Raw genomic sequence first — 26,844 nt, forward strand, 5'->3', positions numbered from 1 at the left:
TTAGCACAGATGTCATAAGATAAACAAGTGGCATTGTTGCTCAAAATAATGTAAGTTTCAAATTAATATTCATTTAATATGTAAATTTAATGCCTTAGTGCAAAAGGGTACCTGGAAAAGTTTGTACATACATGACTTTGACCCACCAGAAAAAGTAGCAAAGACAATGGGCCTTGGTCTTTTTGCGACTTCCTAACAATCACTCCAAAATAAAGGTAAAAGTTAGTTAAGATATAGTCAAACCTGTTAATACAAAAAAAATATATCATTCCATATGGATGCCTCAAAGCTTCAACATTTCCTTCAAAACTCTACTCCAGAACTAAATTCACTTGTAGCATAGAAAAATGCTAATTCTAGAGAGAAGTTAAGCTTAATTACCTTGGAAAGCTCGTCAAGGACAATCAAAGCCAAAGATGTTGCCTGGCTCGGAAAAAACCTGCATAAAATTCTTGTAGTAAGCATGCAGAATAAAGTATGAAATCTTATTCTGCATGAAAGGCACACCATTAAGACAAACATTGTGCATGCTACTGCGATTTTTAGATTTTTCTTGCCAAATTATTTATTATAAGTTTTTTTCCTTTTAATTTAGCTTTAGTTATTTCTTTCGATACAACTACTTTATTTTATATTAGCTAGTTAGAATAAACACCAATCCATTTCTCATAAACTTTTCCTCATTTCCCATGCCTTTTTATATATATTTAGGTAGCAAGAATAAATAACATTACGTTTCTCATTAACTTATGCTGACATACATTGATCGCTAAAGTAGGGTAAGCAAACTAAATATGAGATATACTAAAGTGTATCATTCATTTATCAGAAATCAACTGAGAAATTCCTCCTCATAAAGATGCCATACAAACATTAAGTTATCCCCATCACACCTTCCTTGAGCATCCTTGTTCCCAGAATTTTTGGCACACTATGCTTGACTTGAAAGAGAAAAATTATTTTTCTCCATTTTTACAACTAGTAAAAAGTTTTTCAGCATTTTGAGTTTTTGCTCAGATTTTCCCAATACTCGAACAGGGTAATATCCTTTGCTCTTTTACCCCTCTATGTCATTGCCATGTAAATGGAATAGTATTATACTCCTGCTCCAAGATCACATTGCCCCAGTCTAATTCTGAAAGCTCACTCTGGATCAGAATTTTTCAATTTTGTTACCTAAAACTTCTTTTAGACAAGAAATTTATAAGACTGGATGACTCATAAAGAAGAATGTAGCTCAACCTCGTAAGCCATGCTACCAATCTTTGAGTCACCTTATGCAGCCATAAAGTCATGTTCTGGCCTATTTCTTTTTTGTTGCTTGAGCGATAGCTAGTTGTATGGTTAAGTTCTTAGTTAAGGGTGTGTCTCACGCAGGCTCGCAGCGGATGCAGATGCAACTGGATGCAAATGTGTCTGTGGATGTCGGCTGGATGCTCACAGGATGTGTGCCGCCACCTGAAGCTGCGCAGGCGCATTTGGGCAAATCGGCAGGTTGCAATTTGTACCCATACCTCTGGTACATGTACCCATGTGCCCAAGTACCAGGTACATGTACCCAAGTACTCAATACTCAGTGGGTACTCAGTGGAGAGCGTCGTAGTTAAGGAACTTGATTAAGATTTCTGATTTTTGGTTGCATATCAGCTTGCTGTTTATCAAGCTTAATTGAATATGTACTCAATTTTGATACAATATTGATTAACAATAAACTTCATCACTGTTCATGTCAGAAGCTTATTGTTTGTAGTATGCAACTGTTATATAATGTTTTTTGATCTTCTTGTTCATGTTTAAAGTTAGTCTTCTCTGTTATGCGTCTAAACACTTAGCATCTGTTATTATTACAAACATATTGCAAATCTGAAACTGAAAACAATACAGTACATCTACAAACTTTATCACTGCTCTTGTTTTGAAAACTCATTGTCATGACTCAAATTTTCAAATTTTCTATAAAATATAAAACTATAGTAAAAAAATGACATACCCAAAATACCCCCGTCCCCTATTTTGAAAACTAACCATACATACACCCATACCCAAAGTACCCGTCGCTGTGCAACCTTTGTTTGAAAGTGTTCTTTTTTGTTTTTTTCCCTAAAAACCCTAAAATGGCTCTTTATGAGGCCATTCAAAAACATATCCGTCAATTGGCAATTAATATTTATCTTTGGCATTTTTGGCATTTGGCATTGATCAATGATGAAGTACCATTCTGTCAAATGATTTAGTTTTACAATTCTGTATATTTCTTTATATTTTTGTATTTATGCATGTACTCTATCAAATTGGCAGGTTGCAACTTGTACCCATACCTCTGGTACGTGTACCCAAGTACCAGGCACACATACCCAAGTACTCGATACTCAATGGGTACTCTGAAGAAAGCATCATAGCTAAGGAACTCGATTAAGATTTCTGATTTTTGTTTGCATATCAGCTTGCTGCTTATCAAGCTTAATTCAATATGTATTATGTAATCAATTTGAAACTTTGATCCAATATTGATTAACAATAAACTTTATCACTGTTCAAGTCAGAAGTTTATCATTTGCAATATGTCATTGTTATATAATGTTTTTTGATCATCTTGTTCATGTTTAAAGATAGTCTTATCTATTATGCATCTAAACATTTAGCATATGTTATTATTACAAACATATTGAAAAGCTGAAACTGAATACAATACATTACATCTGCAAACTTTATCACTGCTCTTGTTTTGAAAACTCATTGTCATGACTCATATTTTCAGATTTTCTGTAAAATATTAAATTATATTAAAAAAATGACATACCCAAATACCCCCATCCCCTACCCCGAAGTACCTGTCCCTGTGCAACCTTGTTTGAAAGTGTTCTTTTCTTTTTTTTCCTAAAAAAAAACCCTAAAATGGCCCTTTATGAGGCCATTCAACCTAAAAACGTATGAGTTAACTGGCATTTATTATTTATCTTTGGCATTTTTGGCATTTGGCATTGATCAATAATGAAGTATCATTCTATCAAATGATTTAGTTTTACAATTCTGTATATTTCTTTATCTTTTGTATGTATGTATGTATGTATATATGTGTGTGTCGTGAATATATATATATACACAAAGCATCCAAACGCCCCAAAAAAATTTCCAAATATGTTGATCTTTTCCTAAACCCAAAGCATTCAAAGCCCCAAGAAAAAATCCTGATTGCCATGGACTGTAATAGCATAGAATAGAATATTTTGATCTTTTCGTAATCTAATTAAATTCAACTCAATGAATTTCACCAATTATCTTGCAAATAAGAAATGAAGTCGGCATCAAATTTGATTGCATGTGTAGTATCTGCAGCAAGCAACACAATTATGCATATGAAAGCCAATTGATCTTTATGAAAAGATAGAACGGAATCTGTTATCAGTAAAACAAACTGCTTTACTGCTATACGAATAATTTCTAATTATCAACAATGTAAATACGCCACAGCCTGCACCAACAGTTATTTCTTTAGTTTAGTGAATATTTGCTGATCATCCAACTTAAATGATAATACAGCTCTGTAAAACAAAATAATAGAATTCTAAAGGACCTGTCCGACTGGGGGCAATAATTATGTCATGATCCTTGCCATCTACAGCCTATAAATATATGCAGATGATCTATCCTAGAAAAAACAGACTTATTACACAATGATTATTGCCAGCAATTTTAACCAATATCAACCCTTAAAGAGTGGCCAACGATCTAAATCCAGATCAATCCTATGTGAACAATTGACTCATAAACAACAGCAAGCATTGTCCCGCTTCCAAGTCAACTATCAATGGTATTGGCAAAATGGTCACTGCTATCCTTGGGGTTTGTGACAAGGGACTAACTGAGTCGTGTAGATTCTATAGGTCTAGTTGTTGTATCAGGCATTAATAGGTCGAACTTTTGGTGCAATAGCAACCATACTTATAACAAGGGGTATCAGAGCTTGGTCATGTGTTTGAATCCCCTCGAGTAACACTGAGTGGGAGATTGTTGGCAAAATACTCAGCACTCCCCTCGAGGTTCATGACAAGGGAGTAACCGCTTCCTATGGATTCTATAAGTCTAATGGTTATATTGGGCATTTACAGGTCAATCATTTTGGTGCAATAACCACACTTGTAACCAATGGTATTTGAACAACCACCTCATGGAGACTAAAAATTACTCAAATCTGCAACTGTGATTTGCCCATGAAATCACTTTGAAGGAATTGTGGGTTTTTGTCCCCCAATTCCAAACCTAGCTGTTTTCCATCCTCGAGTTAATAGAACCGAAGACCAATGCTCCAAGAAAGACTATAAATCAGCAAAGAAAAATGTCAATCAATATGCCTCCTAGCTTGACTTCTCTTAAAATAGAGTTTTTGATCCAAAAGTCATAACTCTTTAAATTTCCTTCATAACCCTTAGTTGATATTTGAGAGTAATTACTTAAAATAAAATTCAATTACAAGAGACTTTATTAAATATTTTATAGTTTCTCTTTACTTGAGGCCCTTCTTTATTATTATTAAATTTTATAATACCATTTAAGAGGACACTTTTATGACATTATGATCCTCTTGAGTTATCATACTCCCATTTTCCTAGAGCTGAATTATCAAGGCCATTGGAAATGAACGTTGGGTGCTTGGGCTTCAATTTGGCTTCAATTTGAATATACATTTAACATGAATGTCCTAGCTACCTTACTATTTACAGATAGATAAGCCAGACTAAACAAATATGTATTTATTTTGGATGTCTATCAACAATGACTATGATGACACTCAAACCATCAAACTTTGGCAACTTTGAAATGAAGCACACCTCATACTCATAATAATGAAGGATGCACCCCTTCAAAACACAAACACATGCTCTAATACCACTTGATGAAGAATACTCCCCTCACACATTCAACACATGCTTTTGATACCACTTGATGAAGAATCACACCACCCTTACAAACTCATATTCAAACACAAAACAACACAAAGACAAAGAGAGAACAAAAATACTTTATAAAGCATAGATTCATAATGCTCAAGAATTCTTTTTCCAAATGCTTCAAAATTTTGAAGCATGCTTTTTAATGCTCAAAAATACTTTCTTCCAAACACCTCCAAATGTTGAAGCATGCTTTTTAATGCTCTCAAATGCTTAAGGATGAGATCCTTACAATTTCTTACAAAATGAATCACTACAACCTCTACAAGATGATATCATTACAACCTCTAGAAGTTGATATCATTACAACTTCTTGAAAAAGAAAGAGCTTACAAATTCTTCAAGATGATAAAGCTTGCAAGTCTACAACTTTTCAAGGATGTAATCCTTCTTTGACCTCAAAAAACTCCAACCACATTCACAATTGATTCCCATGAGTATATATAATACTTCTCACCTAAGAGATAACAAACGCAAGCAATGTGCAATAAAAGGTAGATGCAACTACCTTGCTACAAATATTGAATGCATAATGTAATTTAATAAATGCCTAAAGCATTATACTAAAAAAGGAATTTCCACAAATTTCTAAAATGTCACCTATGCACCTTGATAAATTAAATATTACAAAAAGTAACTTTATGATTATTTTATTATTTTTTCCTCTCATTTTTTTCTCCTTTTTTTCTTTTCCTTCTTTTTATTTTCTTTTTCTTTTTTATATATCTGCTTTTATTTCCTTCTCTTTTTTTTCTCATTTTTTTGGATGGTGCAAGATTACTCTTACACCTTAGACCTGCATCAGACAGCCGAGTGAGGAAAAATTTTGTGAATATGGATTAACAAAATGGAGTTAAGTGATAGTACTACCCTTTCACATTGCAAAAATCCTCAGCAAACTCCATTGCTGAAATAAGTACCTCTAATTGTTTTTCCTCCTCTTCCAGCACCTAGTTGGAACAAGTATCCTTTGCTGGCAATACTGCTTTGTGCTAGACCTACTAAACGTGAAATTAATTTTACCATAAACTAAGTACCACTTCCAAGTGTCTCTCTTTCTCCACCAATCTTGTGGGATTCAACCCATTGTAATCAAACCACCTCCACCAAAATGCACCTACATTGAAATCTGCATCACCATACAAATCTTTCTCTGTAATAATCCTACCAGTTATAGTTTAAACAAACACTAATTTTTCTACCAATTAGTTCACTAATTAGTTGCTTGACTTTTTGTCAAACAATTTGAAAGCAAGCTCAATTACCACGGAAAGGAATCCAAAAGTTTGTTCATTTGCAATTTCCACAATTACCACACTTAAGCGTTTAATTAATTAAGACATAAATCTCTAAATATCCATGTTGATGGTCAACTAGTTCAGATTACAAGATAAGATCTGCAGATTAATTGCTATGTCACTGAGACTGCAATTTGAACAATCACCTATTCCAGAATTTATTGCAAATTTGTTTCTCCTTTCAAACTAATTAAGAAAACTCCAAATGCTATGAAAGAATTACAACACCAATTCTTATGAACCTGGAGATCACTACTTACAACTTACAGCAGAGATGAATATTGGCTTCACCCAGGGCCAGATAACAATAGCAGCTCGAATAATTTGGTAGTTGCTGCTAGATCTTTCACAGTGAAATTCTTTTGTGTGGGCTGCTACAGGCCCACCCATAGCAGAATTCACTGATGGCAACCATCCAAACTCACGACCTCCTGTGTGAATAATCTTCAGCAAGCAAAATGCCAGAGCTGGTGTTTACACAGCAGTAAATAATCAAGCTCAGCTTAGAATACTTCAGCAGCTTATAAGCCACCTCCAGGCGTCACAATAAATCAACAACAATCCAACTGTAAATTGCTTCCCACACCAATGATAAGATGAATGGATATTTTCCAATGCAGCAGAAACTCGCACTAAATCAAGGAAATGGGATGCCAAACCCCAGTAAAGATAAACACCCAGATGCAGATATGGATATTACCAATTCTCAGCACATTAATGGTCTTCCAAGTAACAGCAAGAACAGTAAAGGAAGACTCCTAAATTAATTCACAAGTCTCTAATTCCAAAACTACTATACCTCGGCAGTAGGTTGGAAAAATAATCAGCGTCAAGTACCCCAGATCAAACCCTTATACCTCAGCAAGGGCACAAAATCATCAGACTCGGGAATGTCACCAAGTCAACAAAGAAGATAACATTCAATCGGATGACTTTTCTCAACAAATGGGCTAATATTTATAATCTCCAAATGGCACAAGTTTCCCAAATGAACTCTACTTAAGAAGCTTCCTCAACACAATATTAAAATATAGTAAAGTGTCATTATAATATAATTTTTTAATTGCTTTTGGCTCCTGAAAATGACCTTTTCCACCATAACACAATATTTTGACACACAAGGCCAATTTAGAACTTTTCAAACCGGTTCCAATGAGCTATGATTTTGAGGTGACCAACATAATTCACCCATCTTGTAAAAACAACTGAAGAAGCATCAGAATCGAAATCTAACACCAAAGTGATCCTAATGAAGGAAAATGAATAAACCTGACGAAGTGACTTACTATAAATAGACGCTCCCTCCAATATTCTTGGAGCCCAAACCAAAAACTAAAAATAAAAACTACAACTCCTCTATCTTAACTGGGCTCATCAAAACCAACCTTGACTTATTATAAATATTAAGTCCCTCAAACAGAGCAAAAACACACCATAGGTTGTTGGAAAGCCTATAACCCCACAACTGAGACCCTCAAATCCCACTGCCATCTCACAAGGGTTGCGATGGTGAATTGACCAAGCCAACTACAGGAACTTTCTAAAAACGGGGAACATTACAGTCCTCCCTCCCTTAGATTGCTTGTCTCTAAGCAATCCTGGAGAAAAATAAACATCAGAGTCCACCTGGATCCCTAGAGTAGAATTGTGTATTATCCCTACTATGTACAAGTAACTCCTGTAGCACCAGCACCCAAATAACTGATATCAATGACAAAATCATCTGGGAACTGACTATAGGTGCTAATGGTGGTAACAACTCATTAGAACTCAACCCAACTGAAATACCAACTCTATCAATATCTAAGTCCCTATCAAACTGACACTCACACCCACCTGCATTGTGGAGATGATAACGAGAATAAGTACCTAAATCAATCTCACCAACTCCAACCTCTGATAAACTGTCCTAGGTGTGTGTGGATACTACAAGCGGTCTAACTTGCAATTGCCAAACCCATCTACAAAAGATAGTGATAAACTATCCCATAATGGATGGTATAAAACTAGAGCCAACCCAAACCAACATGAAACCAAATCCCCTACCTGTGGATCAAAAGCAAAATGATTAGCACACCCCACTACATAATGTCGATATAAGGACCCAATCTCTATCAATGGCTCTGATAGAGGGCCACACCACTCTAACAACTCACAACCAAGAATGCAACAATATAGAGACCAAGAAAAAAAATGCTTCACAAATAATTTTATTATACTTGAAAAATCCTTACAACACCCACAAGATGATATGACTTCTTCAACATAAGAGAAATCCTAAATAAGAGTCTTCACACCTTCTAGCTTCTACTTCTCAAACTTCTACTTCTCACGCTTCTACTCCTCAAGCTTCTCCTTGAGCTTGATTTAGAAATGCTCATATGCCTTGCTTAAATAGGCACTTACCACCCCATGCATGACTTATCCACAACCTTCTAGAATTCCTCCACAACCTTCTACAACTTCCATAACCTTCTAGAATTACAACTAAGCACCACCATGTGGCCCAATTAGAAAATTACATTTCCTTTATGGATCACAACAAATATTAAATGCAAGATTTAAGAAACTTTCCACAAGCTTCTAAGATGCCACCTACACACCTCGATTAATGTAATGACAACTATTTTTCTTATTTTTCTATTTATGCCACCTATGCACCTCGAAAATAAAAATCCTCTCTTTCTTTTCTCCTTTTTATTTTTTTAATTATTTCTCCTCAAATTTTCGTCACTTTCTCTCTCCAATTTTTTTTTTTTTTTTTTTTTTCATGCAAGATGCTCTTGCATCAGACTCCCCGGTAGATAGAAAAGTGTGTCCCACACTTTGACGCCAAAAGAAAGATCTACCACCATCTTCATCTTCACCAAAGGCTTCCACCTCAATGGGGACAACAAAACCACCATGCAAATCTTCCACATCTGCATTACTCTATCAAACACTCGAATCTCAACCATCCAATCAGCATGCTCACCCTCAGAAACAAACTGAACATAATGCTTCATTACCAAACTTCCATTCACATCAACAACTAGTGAATCCATACCAGCAATAACAAGCTCTACATCAGCATCAACATGTAGATCTCCATCAACACATTCCACACTCACAACATCAGCAACCTCATTGCTCACAACAAGATGCTCTGCAACATACAAGTCACCACCAACAACAACTGGTTCATCCACAACCGAGTGCTCCACAATCTCCATGTCAGACTCAACCAACTGATCATGAAAACCAACCTCTGTCCCAACATCAACAACATTAGGAATATCTTCAGCAACAACCTCTAGTTGCTCTGCAGGTTCTGCATCAGACTCCACAAACTGATCAGCAAAACCAACCTCTTCCACCTCAACCTTGCGATGCCATCTTCTCTCACGAACCTCCTTAACTTGATCAGCCAATCTATCATCCAACCGAGAAATCATCTTAGAAAAATTCCTCTCCACTATATCATGGATTTTCGCAATCATCTTAGGGTCCAATCCTCTTGGAGCCATCTCCCAAGATCTTCGTAAACCCTCTGCAACAAATCCTTCCCACGCTCCTTGTGACAACCAAATTGTTTGCAAGTCAGATCGCAACCTGCCACCTCGCACGAACAATCAGGAACCACATCACAAGTCTAGGACAACGGATTTGCAATCCACCAGCTCTAATAAACTTCACCCAACCAAGGTCCTGGTACAAACTGCCTCACACTTCGGCGATCTGCTTGTACACTCAGGAACTCCTGCTCTGATACCACTTGATAGAGGGCCACACCACTCTAACAACTCACAACCAAGAATGCAACAATATAGAGACCAAGAAAAAAAATGCTTCACAAATAATTTTATTATACTTGAAAAATCCTTACAACACCCACAAGATGATATGACTTCTTCAACATAAGAGAAATCCTAAATAAGAGTCTTCACACCTTCTAGCTTCTACTTCTCAAACTTCTACTTCTCACGCTTCTACTCCTCAAGCTTCTCCTTGAGCTTGATTTAGCAATGCTCATATGCCTTGCTTAAATAGGCACTTACCACCCCATGCATGACTTATCCACAACCTTCTAGAATTCCTCCACAACCTTCTACAACTTCCATAACCTTCTAGAATTACAACTAAGCACCACCATGTGGCCCAATTAGAAAATTACATTTCCTTTATGGATCACAACAAATATTAAATGCAAGATTTAAGAAACTTTCCACAAGCTTCTAAGATGCCACCTACACACCTCGATTAATGTAATGACAACTATTTTTCTTATTTTTCTATTTATGCCACCTATGCACCTCGAAAATAAAAATCCTCTCTTTCTTTTCTCCTTTTTATTTTTTTAATTATTTCTCCTCAAATTTTCATCACTTTCTCTCTCCAATTTTTATTTTTTTATTTTTTTTTTCATGCAAGATGCTCCTGCATCAGGCTCATCAGTAGCAAACTGGGAATCAAGAGACAACTCCAATCTCTGACTCCGAACTATTAATCAAGCGTAGGATCTTGGGAAACTCTCTCAGCAAACCCAACCACAAGATCCCTGTGGGGAAGCATCATATACAAAGTCTCTACAATCGTTTCCACCAACCTCTAAATAGCACAAGAGCCTTGGATGAGAGTACCCTCAGATATTTTCTATGAATCCTCTGCAAATTGGAGCTCTCAAGCAAATACTCCATGAATGACGCGGTACGTTAGAAATTGTAGGTGGAAACATCAACCTACTCCCCCACAATCCACAACTGATCCCTCTGAAAACATGGCACAACAAGAATCACAGTGTAGTCCTCAACTAATGCTCTCACCTTTTCTATACCTAATGCACCCATATCCTAGGCGGATGTGAGTGCCACATCACCGTACCCCTCATCCCCAGCCGTGGAAATAAACTCACCACCAACCACAATATGCAACTGAACAGGGTTTGGGGTTGGTGTCGACTGTACCCACTCCAACTTCACAGTAACCTCATCCAACCGTGACCATGACTCCTAAAGAGTCAATTGAGTACACTGAAGAGAGTCCGTAGTCGCCTCAAGCTCCTGGGTGAGCTTAGCCACCTCCTCCTCTTTTCCTAACAATGCCTCATAAAGGTGCTACCCCACTCTATAAGGTAATCCTTGTCAGTAACTAAATGTGAGTAATTATGCTTCAAGATCCTAACAGCCTCTCGAAGTGCATGAACCTCTGCTTGGGAAAGACTACTATCACCGTGCTCATTTGACACAGGAGCACCCCAACCAAATGTAGCTAGCATATGACAAATAGCATCATAATGCTTAAGAGTTGAAGAAATGTCACTCTCACTCGCCTTCAACTGACTAGACACATGAAGCCTCTATAACCCCTGCCTCTTATGCAAGCACTCTAACTCACTAACTACACTACTATAGGAAATTGAATCAGTGCTACTCACCACATGTGTGCTATCGTCCTCACACACCTCTGCAACTAAGATACAACTACTCGGTATCTCAACCAACACTTCCTCTGGAGAAGTGGAAGCTCTCGTTGTATTAAACTCCTCACATGACTTTGCTTCCCCCTCAACAGAAAGTCCCTGTAAATCCTAACCCTGTGACCCATCCAAAACCTCCTCGTACTCATCACCCAATAACTAGCAAGGGGTATCATACCTACTACAGCTCATAGCATCATCAAATGGATCATCAGATGTGTCCATACTCTCTATATCCACATCTCCTAACAAATGCTCAACTGTCATCACTTGACTCCACACGACTCAATGTTAGGCTATGAATCAATAATGCTAGAGCATGATCCAACATCGACTGACTCCGTTGTAACACCCAAATCACCAATATCACAACTAGGTGACTCCATATATGGTATCGGTTCCCACCTGAGGGAGCAGCTGCCTCCCGCAATGGAGCAACACTATAACAACTTACATACAAATCTCCAATAATAATCCCCTCATTGAGAGAGCTTAAAGAATCAGTGTTAACAACTCCATCCATTGTCTCTATACTAGCTGCAACAACAACTCTGCGAGCCCAAACCTGTTGGAGCTCAATGTTACGGTCCACCAAAGGAACTGACACATCCACATGTCTTTTTATGTAGCGTCCATCATTGGTACTATAGATAGGACTAGTAGGTGATGAACTAAATACAAGTACATCTGCATCATGGACACCTGTCGAGAAAAACTCAAGCTTCCTTCCCTACAACCTTGATGTCGGTCTTCTAAAGGCAAAAACCATATACCTCGTTGCTCTATCAACCACTACTGAATCTGACAGTCTCTTCGCCAACCTCTGTTGATGAAGCTTAAGTTTCTCCACACTGTCTCTCAAGGCATTTATTTTCCTGCTACCTTCTTCACTACTTGTTCAACTCCCGAAACTACTAGGCCTCATGTCTTTGTCCATAGCTGAAAAAATACAAAGTGTTGGTCACTCCCCAAACAACAACAGATCTGAAATAAAAATAACTTTCCTACCCCACAGGATAGCAGGAAACTACTCTAATACCACTGTAATAACCCTACCAGTTATAGCATAAACAAACACTAATTTTTCTTCCAATTAGTCCACTGGTCAGTTGCTTGATTTTTTGTCAAACAATTTGCAAGCAAGCTCAATTACCATGGAAAGGAATCCAAATGTCTGTTCATTTGCAATTTCCACAATTAACACACTTAAGCGTTTAATTAATTAAGACATAAATCTTTAAATATCCATGTTGATGGTCAACCAATTCAAATTACAAGATAAGATCTGCAGATTAATTGCTATGCCATTGAGACTGCAATTTGAACAATCACCTATTCCAGAATGTATTGCAAATATGTTTCTCCTTTCAAACTAATTATGAAAACTTCAAATGCTAAGAAAGAATTACAACATCAATTCTTTTGAACCTGTAGATCACTACTTACAACTTACAGCAGTGGTGAATATTGGCTTCACCTAGGGCCAAAAAAAATAGCAGCTCGAACAATTTGGTAGTTGCTGCCAGGTCTTTCACAGTGAAATTCTTTTGTGCAGGCTGCTACAGGTCCATCCAAAACAGAATTCACTGATGGCAACCATCCAAACTCACGTCCTCCTGTGTGAAAACTTCAGCAAACAAAACGCCGGTGTTGGTGTTTACAAAGCAGTAAAGATCACGCTCAGATTATTAGATTGCTTCAACAGCTCATAAGCCACCTCCAGGCATCACAATAAATCAACACCAATCCAACTGTAAATTGCTCCTCAAAAATAAGCCTTTCCCCACACCAATGATAAGATGACTGGATGTTTTCCAATGCAGCAAAAACTCACACTAAATCAAGGAAATGGGATGCCAAACCCCGGTAAAGATAAATGCCCAGATGCAGATATGGATATTACCAATTCCCAGCACAGTAATGATCTTCCAAGTAACAGAAAGAACAGTAAAGGAAGACTCCTAAATTAATTCACAAGTCTCTAATTCCAAAACTAATATACCTCAGCAGTAGGTTGGAAAAATAAACAGCTTCAGGTACCTCAGATCAAACCCTTATACCTCAGCAAGGGCACAAAATTATCAGACTCGGAAATGTCACCAAGACAACAAAGAAGATAATATTCAATTGGATGTCTATTCTCATCAAATGGGCTCATATTTACAATCTCCAAATGGCACAAGTTTCCCAAATGAACTCCGCTAAAGAAGCTCCCTCAACACAACATTAAAATATAATAAAGTGTTATTATAATATAATTTATTAATTGCTTTTGGCTCTCAAAAATGACCTTTTCCACCGTGACACAATATTCTAACATACAAGGCCACGGTTTCTTGTGCCAACGATTTAAAAGCTTTCAACCCGGTTCCAACGAGCTATGATACTGAGATGACTAACATACAACACCAACAAAAATAGCAACCTTAGCATATTTAGATGAATAATTATAATAATTCACTCGTCTTGCAAAAACAACTGAAGAAGCATCAGAATCGAAATCTAACAACACCAAAGTGATCCTGATGAACAAGAATGATGAATGAACCTGACGAGGTGACTTACTATAAATAGACGCTCCCTCCAAGATTCCTGGAGCCCAAACCAGAAGCTCAAAATAAACATTGAGGGCATCATTCAACTCCTTTGACTCAACTGAGCTCATCAAAACCAACATCTTGACTTACCATAAATAGTAAGTCCCTCGAACAGAGCCAAAACACACCATAGGCTATTGGAAAGCCTATAACCCCACAACTGAGACCCTCAAATCTCACTGTCAACTCACGAGGGTCACGATGGTGAACTAACCAAGCCAACTACAAGAACTTTCTAAAAATGTATACATTACATTCTTTGGATACCACACATCACTGGAAAAATCCTCTTGAACTAACTCTTCCATAAAATGCAAATCATCATCACTCTCTTTCACTTCAAAATACAAATTAATTCCAAATTAATCATCACGTGATTCATAAAAAAAATCTTCTTTTGTTGCAGCATCTTCTTCACCAACTCTCCTCGTGACTACCACTTCCTCAAGTAACTCGTTTGCTTTCTCATTATCTTCACTTCATGTAATATCTTCTCAAAGCATGAGGTCATCTTCACTAGGTCTTGGATTAACCCCTACCACACATTCTACTTTATTTGCTTCCTTCATGGCTTCAACAAGATCTGTAACTATTTCACTTGTTTGAACTCCAACCAAGGCATTCCCCACTCTGCCTCTACTGCTGCAATCTTCATTAACAAACCATCTTATTCACTTTCTTTTATTTCCTCTACATAAATCTCTTTTTCTTCAACCTCATTATGCTCATATCCGTCTTCATAACGATGTTAACTAAAATTAAATTTTGCCTCGACTTCATCCACTATTATAACTCTTTCTTCCATTAGTTTTAAGCCTTTAGAAAGACTTGTCTAATCTGCAATCATTTCAATATCATCCTATGCATCTTTCAATAAGCATTCCTTAATTTCAGGTTCATCAATCTCTTTGTATTCATCCTCTTCCTTTTCTTTTGTGCCACTTGCATGACACTCCATTGCATCCTCTTATTTTCTTACATTCAAAATATCATTAGAAAGATAAAAGCAATTACCATCATCTCCTTAATGATGGACTCTTCTATTTGCAACTCTACTTCTACTTGTTCCACTTGTTTCCTCAATTATATCATTCCAACTCTTATTTCTTCTTGTGTTCTCTCTCTAATTTTCTCAAGCCTAGGAATCCTAACAATCCATCGAATGACAAATGTCATTTTCTTCTTCCTTTTTTCCATATTCAAGGCCTCACAAAGCCTCAACACAAATCCCCTTATCAACTCTTTCAGGCTTTGTTGCAAACTCTCACATTTGACAGTTTGTTTACAAACTTAAGAACCTCTTCGCAACAATCCTCTAAGTAGACCTTCTTGCATGTTGCACATACATATGCAAGTTGCGACAAGCTCACATTCATCTATCCTCTACCCAACAAAGATTTCTAAAAGACACCTCACTTCCTCTACCCACTCTCTCTTAATGGATGAACTATGTGTACCTTCTACCTAGCTTCAATCTCTATTGGCGGACTGCTCTCATAAAATTCCACCCAGCCCAAGGTCTTGGGGTAGATTGTCTCACATTCAGCAATATATCTACACACTTGAGATCTCTATCTCTGATACCACCAATGTAAGATACTCCCCTTTCAAACACAAACATATGCTATGATACCACTTGATGAAGAGCACTCCCCTCACAAACTCAACACGTGCTCTTGAAACCACTTGATGAAGGGCACACCAGCCTTAAAAACTCATATCCAAACATAAAACAACATAGAGTCAAAGAGAAAACAAGAATGCTTTTTAAAGCATGCTTAAAAATGCTTCCAAATGTTGAAGCATGTTTTTAATGCGATCACTACAACCTCTACAAGTTGATATCATTAGAACTTCTTGAAAAAAGGAAGAGCTTACAAATTTTTCAAATGAGAGCACAAAAGCTTATAACTTCTTAAGGATGTGATCCTTCTTTCTTGGGGACTTTACAAAGTCCAGCCACATTTGCAATTAATTTCCATGAGTATTTATAGTACTCCCACCTAAGAGATTATAAACACAAGCGATGTGGTATAAAAGGTAGACGCAACTACCTTCCTACAAATATTGATGCATGATGTAATTCAATAAATGCCTAAAGCATTTTATTAAATAAGGAACTTTCACAAACTTCTAAAATGCCTCTTATGCACCTTTACAAAAAGTAACTTTATGACTATACTTTTTTTCCCTCTCATTTTTTCTCCTTTTTCTTCTTTTTTCTTTTTCTTTTTTTTTTTCTTCTCTATTTTTGTTCTGGATGATGCAAGATTGCAATAACACTCTAGATGCTCCTACATCAGATGATTAGGTATGAATACCAGTTGCAATACTCCCAAAGGCTCAATTGCTTCCCCTTGTTCCATTCTCATGGCAAGGTTTTGACACATTGCCCAAAACAATCATTCTGAGCCTATTATAAGTCTTTGAAATTCAAAGTCATAACAAAATGAAGATGCATGTTGGTTTTCCATATGAATTAGTCAAAGCATGCCACAAGTCAGCTGCTCTGTAATCCAACAAAACATTATGACAAATAGAAGCTTAATGCAAAAGAAACTGCTGCTCTTTGTAGCATAGAAAACACTATTAAATAAACATTCTACAAAAGGGTATGTAAGAATCTTCAGAATTGTAATCCAATAACAATGATTGGTTTGAAATTTAAGAATGTGCGGGAGGCACCATCTGCTTACTTTGGTTTCTCAATCTTCTCTACCAACATCTTCAATAAGTCCCCTATCTTTTAATTCTCAGTGTCCATCTTGCTTGATTTGCTCTTTTCCATGAAAGCTTTCACTTGATTTATAATAACTGTCAGCCTCACACTCTTGCTTTATTCCCTCAAAAATAATCCCACATTAATGCAGTCATCACAACAGTGAAAGGCAACAAGTTCATATGTTGCAATGCACAAAAAAGAGAGACAATAGTGAAGAGAGAGGACAATAAAACATATTATTATTAAAAATGAGAACATGCTTTCTTGGATTCAACAATTTTATCCTTAAAGACAACAACGGTTAGATTATTGATCTCAAGTTAGACTCATAATTAACAATTACAAATATGGTTGTATGCCTATAACATCACCACAACCTGTCCTGCTTGAGAAAGAAAGAAGCCTACGATTGCATGAAAATCCTGCGAAGAATTGCATATAGTAGACTCCTCATTCTTAAAATACCATAGCCTAAAACTGATTAATCAAAAGAAATTATAAGATTCCATTAAAGTTGTTTGACTATCACTATTCATGATTATCCATCAATCCATATATAATCTTCATAAGGATCAATTTAAAACTTTCAAAACTTTGGTTCCATGAATGTTAATGGCTTTAGCACTTCTTATTCATCTTTAGTGTGTTGTAACATAGCTGTTCATATGCAGCCTTCGTGTTGTTGTCTTTAAAGTGTGCTAACATTTTCTCAAGTTTCCTGATTGTTATATTCCTGATAAAGAGGTTCTCCATAGACTTTCTACCATTGTAATAGTTTGTTTCTTTTATGGAAAGGCTATTATAATGTGCCCTTTCTGAAATATAATTTGATAATAAATACTAATAAAATTAAAACATGAAACAGTTAAATAAAATGTGATATAATTAGAATTTAATTAAGTTAATAAATGGTCAAAAGGCATGAGATAAAGAGTTGTGATTCTCAAAAATAGGGGATATAAAATGCCGAAACGTTCATTTGGACGGGGATAGAGAGAGAGGAAGAAAAAATAGAGCTTGGGAATCAAGAAAAAGTTAATTTAATGGAAGAGAAAAAAGAAATGAGAAGAAAATAACAAAGTGACTACTTCAAAAGGCAAAAATTATGAAGGTTGTACACCTTCAAAGGGTGACAATCGTGAAAGATTGTGACTCTTTCAAGGGCCAGAATTATGAAGGGTTGAACTCTTTCAAAGGGTGCTATTGTGCAAGATCATGACTCTTTCAAGGGCAGAAATTATGAAGGATTGTACTCTTTCAAAGTGTGCTTATTGTAAAAGGTTGCGACTCTTCAAGGGCACAAGTTATGAAGGGTTCTACTCTTACAAAGGGTGGTATAAAAGGTTGTGACTCCTTCAAGGGCAGAAAATGTGAAGGATTATTTACTCTTTCAAAGGGTGGTTAACTGTGAATTGTTATAACTCTTGCCAACAGGCAGACATGATGAAGAGGTGTACCTCATCCCTCACATTGGAAGATAAAAAGGAAAGTTTCATTTGAGAAAGACACCAAGAGAGATCAGCTTGGAAAATAATTGTTTAATCTCAAAGGCAGAAATGGAGGATGGTGAACGGAAACAAGAGAATTAGATTGCTTCACCTGCTATTATATGCAGAGGTTGCTGGGAAAAAACAAGCAATGAAAGATGGTGGAATACATTTGGTAGTGTAAAAACTTAAACACTGCTGTGTGAATGTAAAAGCTGTGGTTGGGCATGTTTAGCAAAATTCGACTTACTGTTGAAAGTGATAAATCGTATCCAAGTTTAAAACTGTGAAGCAATAAAAAATTAGTGACAAGGAGATAAGTACATGTGGGTAAACCAAAAAGCCAACACATAGAAAAGGCATATATTAAGAAATTATAAGGGGAGTTAACTGTGTCATGAGGAGTTAAGATGATACATAAAGAAAATTGATGTGTTCTCTTTTCTGCCCTTTGAATTTTTCCTACCAGCCTATATGCTACATACAATCCTCTCCCTCCTACAGAAAATTGTCTTCCTCTAAATTGTGAGGTACTTCAACTGAGTTCTCAAAGCCAGATCACATGGAAAGGGTTTGATCGTCACAAAACCAAAAAATCAGTCAAACTCTATAAAAAAAAATTGATCAAGGAATCAAATATGAATGTCCCTTTCCAGATTGTAAGCATTCTCCTAAATCTTGTATGCATCACTCAATTCAAATTTCCTAGTTTATTTGTACTCATGGATAAGGGAAATTTGTTTGAAACTCATTTCATTCGGGTGCTTATTTTCTTCTTGCCTTGCCCTCAAGTGTAGTATGTCACAAGATGTGCAAACACATCACATATAACAAGCTCCCTGTATGCCATAGGCATATATTGTACAGCACTCAAGCACATTAAAAAAAGTGCACTTCAGATAATCCATATGCTTAAGCATATCGAATTGTCCAATTTCAAGAATCTTACGCGTTAACTCTTCACAAAAAATTGTCACTAGTGTCAATTAATTTATTGATTATTCACTTCAGGCTAGAACATCCATGAAATGCCACCCATGAAAGCATATACAGCCACAATTGCATTTAGGCCTGAAAATGTGCATACCATAAGGGCATAAGGGGAAAGGCCAAGGCAAGATCTGGATGGATTTTGTTTTAAGTGTTCCCCTTCGTAGCATAACCAAATGATGTACCTCTCTACAACTTCTGATTTCCTACCTCCAACAATCAAGAATAAATATTTTTTTTAAACAGACCTAAAATTTTAATGAGAGGCATCAAACCTCCAATCCAAATAAGTCAAATTATAGTTCACAAACTCCAAGTCACTTAGACTTGGACCTGGCAAACTAAAAAAAGTTACCAACTTCAAGAACTTGGCAACTTGAAAGTACTTAAGCTTAAAAAAATACATATTGTTTATGAAAAATCCAACTACAAAAAATGCATTGCATGAGTCTATAAAACATAGGGAAAGTGTTTTCCATTAGATTTGATACAAATAGAGTGTGAAAATTCATCATTATGTGAACACAACTAGCTAATAACTGATATGGTCTTATCTGATTGTCTTTAAAAATCATCATTATAAATTGCATATATGGACAAGTTACAAATTACAAGAATTTACAATTTTGTCTACCCTAGTTTAGTGGACAATTAGGGAGAGGGTCTAGTTCTTGCACTCAACTACAACTCTTCACTCAACCTTAAAAGTTTGTACTTGCAATCACCCTCGAACTAGATAGCAATGACTACCACATGTTGGACATCATCTACAATAAAGTTATTCGATCCATTTTTTGCTGCTTCTACTATACCTACACTCTTCATGGTTTGCCTCTTGAAATCTACAATCTCGTTTTCCGTGACCAAGTAGGTCTCCTTTTCCTACATACTCCAATCGCTATAGGGATCAACCATCCGATTCTATAAGCTCTCATGATGTTTTTCTTTTCTTTTCATATGAAAGGTCAAATCTCATGATGTTTTTCTTTTCGTTTCATATGAAAGGTCGAAGGTTATAACTGATATTTCCCAGAAATTGCCATTTTAAGTGTTATTGAGTCAACTTATTGTGGTTATCCATAAAGGAGCTTGAACAAACTCCAATTTCACTCACGTCAAGGAGTGTTACACAATTGAAACAAAATTTAAAGGTCTATCTTTTGGAGATTTTGGTTAGTTCCACCTCAATCTTCTCACAAAGAACCTACAAATAAGATATTTAAATATTTGTCAGTAGGCAATATTAATAATTGTATTTTGAAACTTGTAAAATATAAAGTAAGACTCCGATTTTAGTTAGTGTCTGGATTTATCTCCCACAAATAGCTAGCACCAAAGAAAAAGGACTCCTCTTAAATTCCTTATAATTCTACTACTCTAAAATACTAAAACCCCATATCTAAAACACTCGTGTCATTCTCCCCATTCATATTGAAAGGCCCTCCATAACACCCCCCCGTCAATTAACATATGTCAAGCTATTGAAGAAGAAAAACTTGAGGTCAAGGTAGTGTTCAGTGGAGTTGATTGTTCCACCTCTAACCAATGATCCCAAAATGGATCAAATTTCTCTCTATCATCCTATTATAGTTTTGAATGACCTCTTTGACCCTATCAATGGCTCCATATCTATCCCATTCTTTTTTCTCCCCAAAATTGCAAAACTCTCACCAACAACTCCAATAGTTACAAGTACAAACAAGTTATAGTTACAAACTTGCAATTAAAGTAAACTTTCAAAAAATTGAAAACAGAAGAGTCTTTTCAAAATTTAAATTACATATTTTAGTTACCTTGATAATCGCTACAACTTTCTTCATAAAGGCATCATCCTTTTTTAATATGTTGATGCTAACCAAGTTAACTGAAAAACACATACTTCACCAATGTTATCCACCTACAAATGCTTTGCAATGTTAATTATTAAGCTTATGCTCCCAAATGCACAATCTCTTTTCATTTGGTGTGAAATAACATCAAGTTCACCCAAGGGTAATCATAAATTTATTTTAAGATGTTTCAAACATCGTCTGCAACCTATCTCACTCAATTAATTTTGCCTATGTCCTCCAAAAAAAGGTTAAAGCAATGAGTTGTGTGTGAGATCTAAAAGAGTGGTGAACGTCTCTCTTGAAGCAATCTCTCAATGAACATGTATGTTGCTACATTGACAATCCACCGCATTCTATGTGCCTGCATGTAATACAACCTCTTCCAACATCAAGTTCAAAGTTTCCAAATTCATTACTTCATTAGAGGCATCAATTGATTTCAAAAAAACATCTCACCATTCCAGACCACCAAAAAATTGATGAGTGTGTTTCTTTCATTTCATCCACCCATCTGAGAGAATGGTGTATCCAAACTTTTGCCAATGTTTCTTTGTTAATCTAGAACTCCCCTGGCATCTATGATACATCCTAAAGGAGCTTCCACTTGAATCTGTTGGAGAAGATACCTTGTACAATTTCCCTACAAATATCTAGTGAATATGTTGTCACTGATGTCAAAGGTTGATGATCAAGGTCGTATAAATTGTAGATAATTACTCTAAATAATAGAAATTGGTTTGAGCTGCCTGTCTGTCTGCTTGAGCTGTTTGACTCGTGTAACCTGCTTGATGTGCTTCAGCTGGTAGTGTGTCTACTTCAGCAGCTTGTCAGCTGCTTGCTTGCCCGCTTCCTTGCCATGTCAAATTAATGTGCCATGTCATCCTTTGAATTCAAAGAAGAATCGGTTTTATTCATGCTGCAATAGTTTTGGCTATTGGTGGCCGAATTTATCATGCAGTCACTATTTATGCTCTAAATTAATGAACGGCATCAGAAATTAAACATTGGTGTTATTTACTCCTATTTGGTCCAACAGAATTGTAACGCCTCTAATTAAAGAATTTGTAGCATCAAATTGTTAGAAGTCATGGAATTGAATATAATAAAAATCTATGTGGCCGTCTTCAAAAGACTCATGCATATTTTTCAGGAAGAGATGGCATGTGAGACAGAAAAATTGGCTACAATTACTTTTGGCTGGGTGGGATGGAGAAAAGTGGGAGTTATTTTTTTAATTCAAGCTGGGTGTTTGATAAAACAGACAGCATGATGAACTGAAAAAATTGTGCATATTAATCTGTGTAAAGATAAGGGCTTGCATTTTAACAGCATGAGAAAGTTTTGATAAAAAATAAAGCCGTCTATGGTATTTTCAGGTGGCAATGATTATTTGTGTCAATTACAGGACAGTGGAACTTTTGGGAAAAATATTAGTATTGAAAGCCTTTCTGCGAGAGTACTTCTTTTCACATAGTCAAACAAGATGGAATCTTTTCTGCAAATAGTTCTTAAATCAGCTGAGGGTTTTGATGAGCATGTGTTTGGTGTCGCATGATATCCTTTTGAAAAGACAGCATAAAGGACAGAAGGTGTAGTGTTAATACGGCATGCAAAGTGATTCATTATTTATCGAAGTTACCATATTCATCCCTGCAACCCCAAGGTCAATAGTCAGTTCATCCCAAATTTGATCTGCAGTCTACAAAATTCGGTCAAAATTTGTTTGAAATGAGTCTGGACAACTTCGTGGTGGTTTTCGACAAATGGGGACAAAAAAAAAGCCCATACGGAACCTGTAGTGAATGACCAGCGACATTGATCACTGTTGACTTTTCAAACGATTTTTTTAATTGCCCAACCCTAAACGACATTGTTTTGTGCCTTTGGCTTGTTTTAGGGTTTTAGAAAACATTTTACCTTTTGCTGATGGGAACTAAAATCGTGCATCCAAAAACGTTTTACTGTTGTTTTTCCTTCTTCCTAAAAGAATGACAATCAGAGCATAGCTTAGTCAGCAAATTTTACTTGAAACGCAGAGTCTGGTTAAAAAAGACATTCATCCAAACATTCAGCGCCTGGAGTTGGTAGAAACGCCATTTGATTGTAACAACTCACAGCTCACAGCATTCAGGCATTCAGCTCACAGCTCCCAACTCACAGTACAGAGGCATGTTTCTATTTCTTTACACCTACAGAACAGACCATTCACAGTACAGAGGTACATTCGATTCAAGGGCACACACAGGTATACTTTCAAATTTTGAACATAATCTTTAAATCTTATTGTATAACTTTTAACCTTATGCACAATGATTGTCTCTGAATCTTTTATTACTTATACGGTGATTATCTTTATTGTAAGTATTTTAGTTTTTTATGCAAGATTAAAAGATTTCAACTCGATATCATACTGATAGACAGAATTCAGAAAGAAATAATAATATGAATCTACAGTAATTTTGTTTCCATCTTAGTAATTTAATGGCGTTTTATTGTTTTCATATTTATTTCTTTGTTGTGTGTTGTTTGTATATTCTATCATTCTAAGAATGGCTGTAAGTGGTTTTGGTGCCGGAAGCCCCCGCTTCAAAATAGAAAAATACTCCCCATTTTGGAAATATGTGGAAATGGATCGACCAATGCCTGGTGGAGGAGGTTATGAGTGGATTTGTGGCCATTGCAAAGAGGAATTAGTAGCTCTTATAGTAGAGCGAAAGCACATTTTTCCTTTATTCCTCTAAAAGGCACTAAATTTTGTACAAGGAAGCCAAGTGTTGACTGAGTGCTACCTAAAACCCTCCTTCCAAACCACATTGTAAACAAATAAGTTGTCGGTAAATTCTATATTGTAGCCAACGGATAGAATAGTATCCAAACGGGCCGTGACAGTTGAATCACCCCTTCGGGAAAGTATATGTACACCGTCCGAAAAGGACTTTGGAGGATCATCAACATCATTGGAATAATTGTAGTGTGTATATTGCGTATATGAATAAAGTATCTGTTTTGTGTTATATCTTGCTATACTACATGCGATAAGTATCATTTTACCCTGTACAGTAAACATTTGGTGCCGTTGCCAGTCGAACCTGAAACGAAGGAAGTATGATGAAGATTAATGCCTAATTTGCTTAACAAGGATAGAAATTAGATAAAAGATTAGAATGAAATACGCACAGCACAAGAAGTTTTAATTTTAGCACAACAGGCAGCGCGCAAACAGAAGCTTCAGCAGATTGCCGATAGACACCAAGGGGGTGAAGGGCACAAACGGCGGGAGTGCATTCACCTAGCAGACTGAGGAGTGCCAAGGAATTGCTAGAAGAGACTCGACAGCGATTAAATTTGGTGGAAGAGACAAGGGAGGAGTTCCTTACTTTGTATACGCCGAGGGTAGAGAATCTGAATGGAAGGGAAGTAACTCGCACAGCTCGAAGTGTCGAAGGAGCACAAGTGTGGAGTGAACTCTTCGTTCCCTATACACCCGACGAACGGATACAAGCATAGAATCGAACAACTTCACTTGAGAAAGATTTTTTATCACCAGGTAATGCGGTTGTTGGAAGTAGGACGGTTGTCTGAAGCAGCACAAGTGTGCAGAACAATGGAGGTACACAGCAAGTACCACAGAATCAAAAGAAAGTAGTAATGGCAAGACCAAAGGAGAAACTACTGAGGTTTAATGGTGACGGAACGGCAGATCCAATCAGACACTGCAAGACGTGTGAAACGATATGGACAACAAATGGTATAATGAACGAGGATGATTGGGTCCAATAGTTTCCAACAACCCTGCAAGGTGTGGCAATTGATTGGTTTGCAGATGTGGATCCTTAGAAATTGACTACATGGGCAGAAATCAGAAAGGAGTTCATAGCAGAGTTCTGATTGTTGCGGGACAATAATGAAATTGTAGCAGAAATATACAGCACAAAGCAAGGAAAGAATGAAACGATTCGTGCCTATGCAAGACAGCTAAAAGAGCTGGTGGGGAAGATGGAGAGTCAACCGGCTGACGAGTTGAAAAAACAATGGTTTGTGGAGGGGCTACGGCCGGCTATGAAGAAGAAAATGAAGATTGTGCCTCCAGCATCGTACATAGATGCATATAATAAGGCGATGGATCTGGAAAGCAAACAGAAAACAAGTAAGAAGAAGAAGCACAAACCATCGGATTCAAACGATTCATCGTCCGAAAGTAGCAACAGTGATGAAGAATCAAGCAAGAAAGTTCGAGCGTTACAGAAGGATATGCTACGAATGATGAAAGAATTTGAAAATTTGAAAAAGAATCTGGACTCGGTGAAGGGAGAATTGTAGTGTACGAACTGTAAGGAGGAAGGCCAAACAAAGGGTTCATGTCCGAAGAAACAGTTCTGTGATATCTGCCAAGTGGCGAGACATTCCATAAAGGAGTGCCCGTTTAATATGAAGTCAAAAGGACACCAACAAGTATTACTGATGCAAGAAGTATCCGCCGGAACAAACACAAACAACAATGCAACCTTAGGCCATTATCGCAACAAAAACCGGCATGGAAGGGGTGGAAATAATAATAACAATAATAATAATGAAGGCCGGAGTCGGATTCAATACGACGCGAGTGGACGACCAACGATGCAGTGTCGTGCTTGCAACCTCTGGGGCCACTTCACCAAAGATTGTACCACGAAAGAGATGCCACAACTCTTATGCAGATGGTGTGGTCCTGGAAATCACGATGATTCAAAATGCCCGAAGCAGGGGTAAATTTGTTAAGCATCGAAACATGCGATGAGGAAACACTAGCCATTACACATAAGCAAGCTAAGAAGGCAAAGTACCCTGATGCGGATGAAGAAAAGAAGAGGTTGCAGCTAGCACGAACAAAGTTGGAGAAACAAATGGAAACAGGAAAGTTGCAAGCAAAAGACATTGTCGATACCTTGAAGAGGAACCTGGCTGAACAAAACATGATAAGGCAGGTAATGCAAACAGAAGTTCATATAAAATTAAACAACCTTCTTACAATGCCACAGTTACGAACGGCCATTCTGAATATGACACCGCTTCCGAAAGCGACGGAGGAAACAAGAAGGGATGGTAGTGGAATGACGACAGCAGACCCGATGCTACTAGCACTCAGGACAGGAAGGCATCCGACAGTAGTTGAGATGAGCATTCTAGGAACAGTACTTACAAACAATTGTAGACAAAGGGTCAGGTGTGAATGTGTAACCAAAAGATATATGGAAAAAGTTAGGAAAACCTACATTGTGGCCACCAACATTCCAATTGCTCACGGCGGATCAACATGGAATCAAACCGTTGGGAACCTTGATGGCGCAGCAGATAACTATTGGAACGCAACCATTTTTATTAGATTTTGTGGTCATTCCACTGAAAAGAAGAGGGTATGATGCTATCCTTGGACGAGGTTGGTTGGTACAAGCAAAAGTGAAACATGACTGGAAACGAAATACCCTATCTATGGAACGCAGAGGCTAAAGATTCGTAATCGACTTACACACACAG

General features: G+C 36.9%; 1 protein-coding gene across 1 annotated transcript in view; it reads right to left on the reverse strand.

Moving 5' to 3' along the window:
* The window catches only part of LOC149543816 (peptidase, S9A/B/C family, catalytic domain protein (Protein of unknown function DUF829, transmembrane 53)), a 59,172-nt gene that overhangs the window by 22,837 nt on the left and 9,491 nt on the right, over window positions 1-26,844 (reverse strand). Inside the window, exons 2-3 of the mRNA XM_089798495.1 lie at window positions 382-439; window positions 112-192 (exon numbers count right to left, since the gene is read on the reverse strand). Coding sequence (XP_089654621.1) covers window positions 112-192; window positions 382-439 — 139 coding nt within the window. The remainder of the gene's footprint in view (window positions 1-111; window positions 193-381; window positions 440-26,844) is intronic.

The sequence above is a fragment of the Cupressus sempervirens genome, chromosome 8 (assembly GCF_028749045.1).
Source record: "Cupressus sempervirens isolate cs-2001-9-10 chromosome 8, ASM2874904v1, whole genome shotgun sequence".
Lineage (NCBI taxonomy): Eukaryota > Viridiplantae > Streptophyta > Pinopsida > Cupressales > Cupressaceae > Cupressus > Cupressus sempervirens.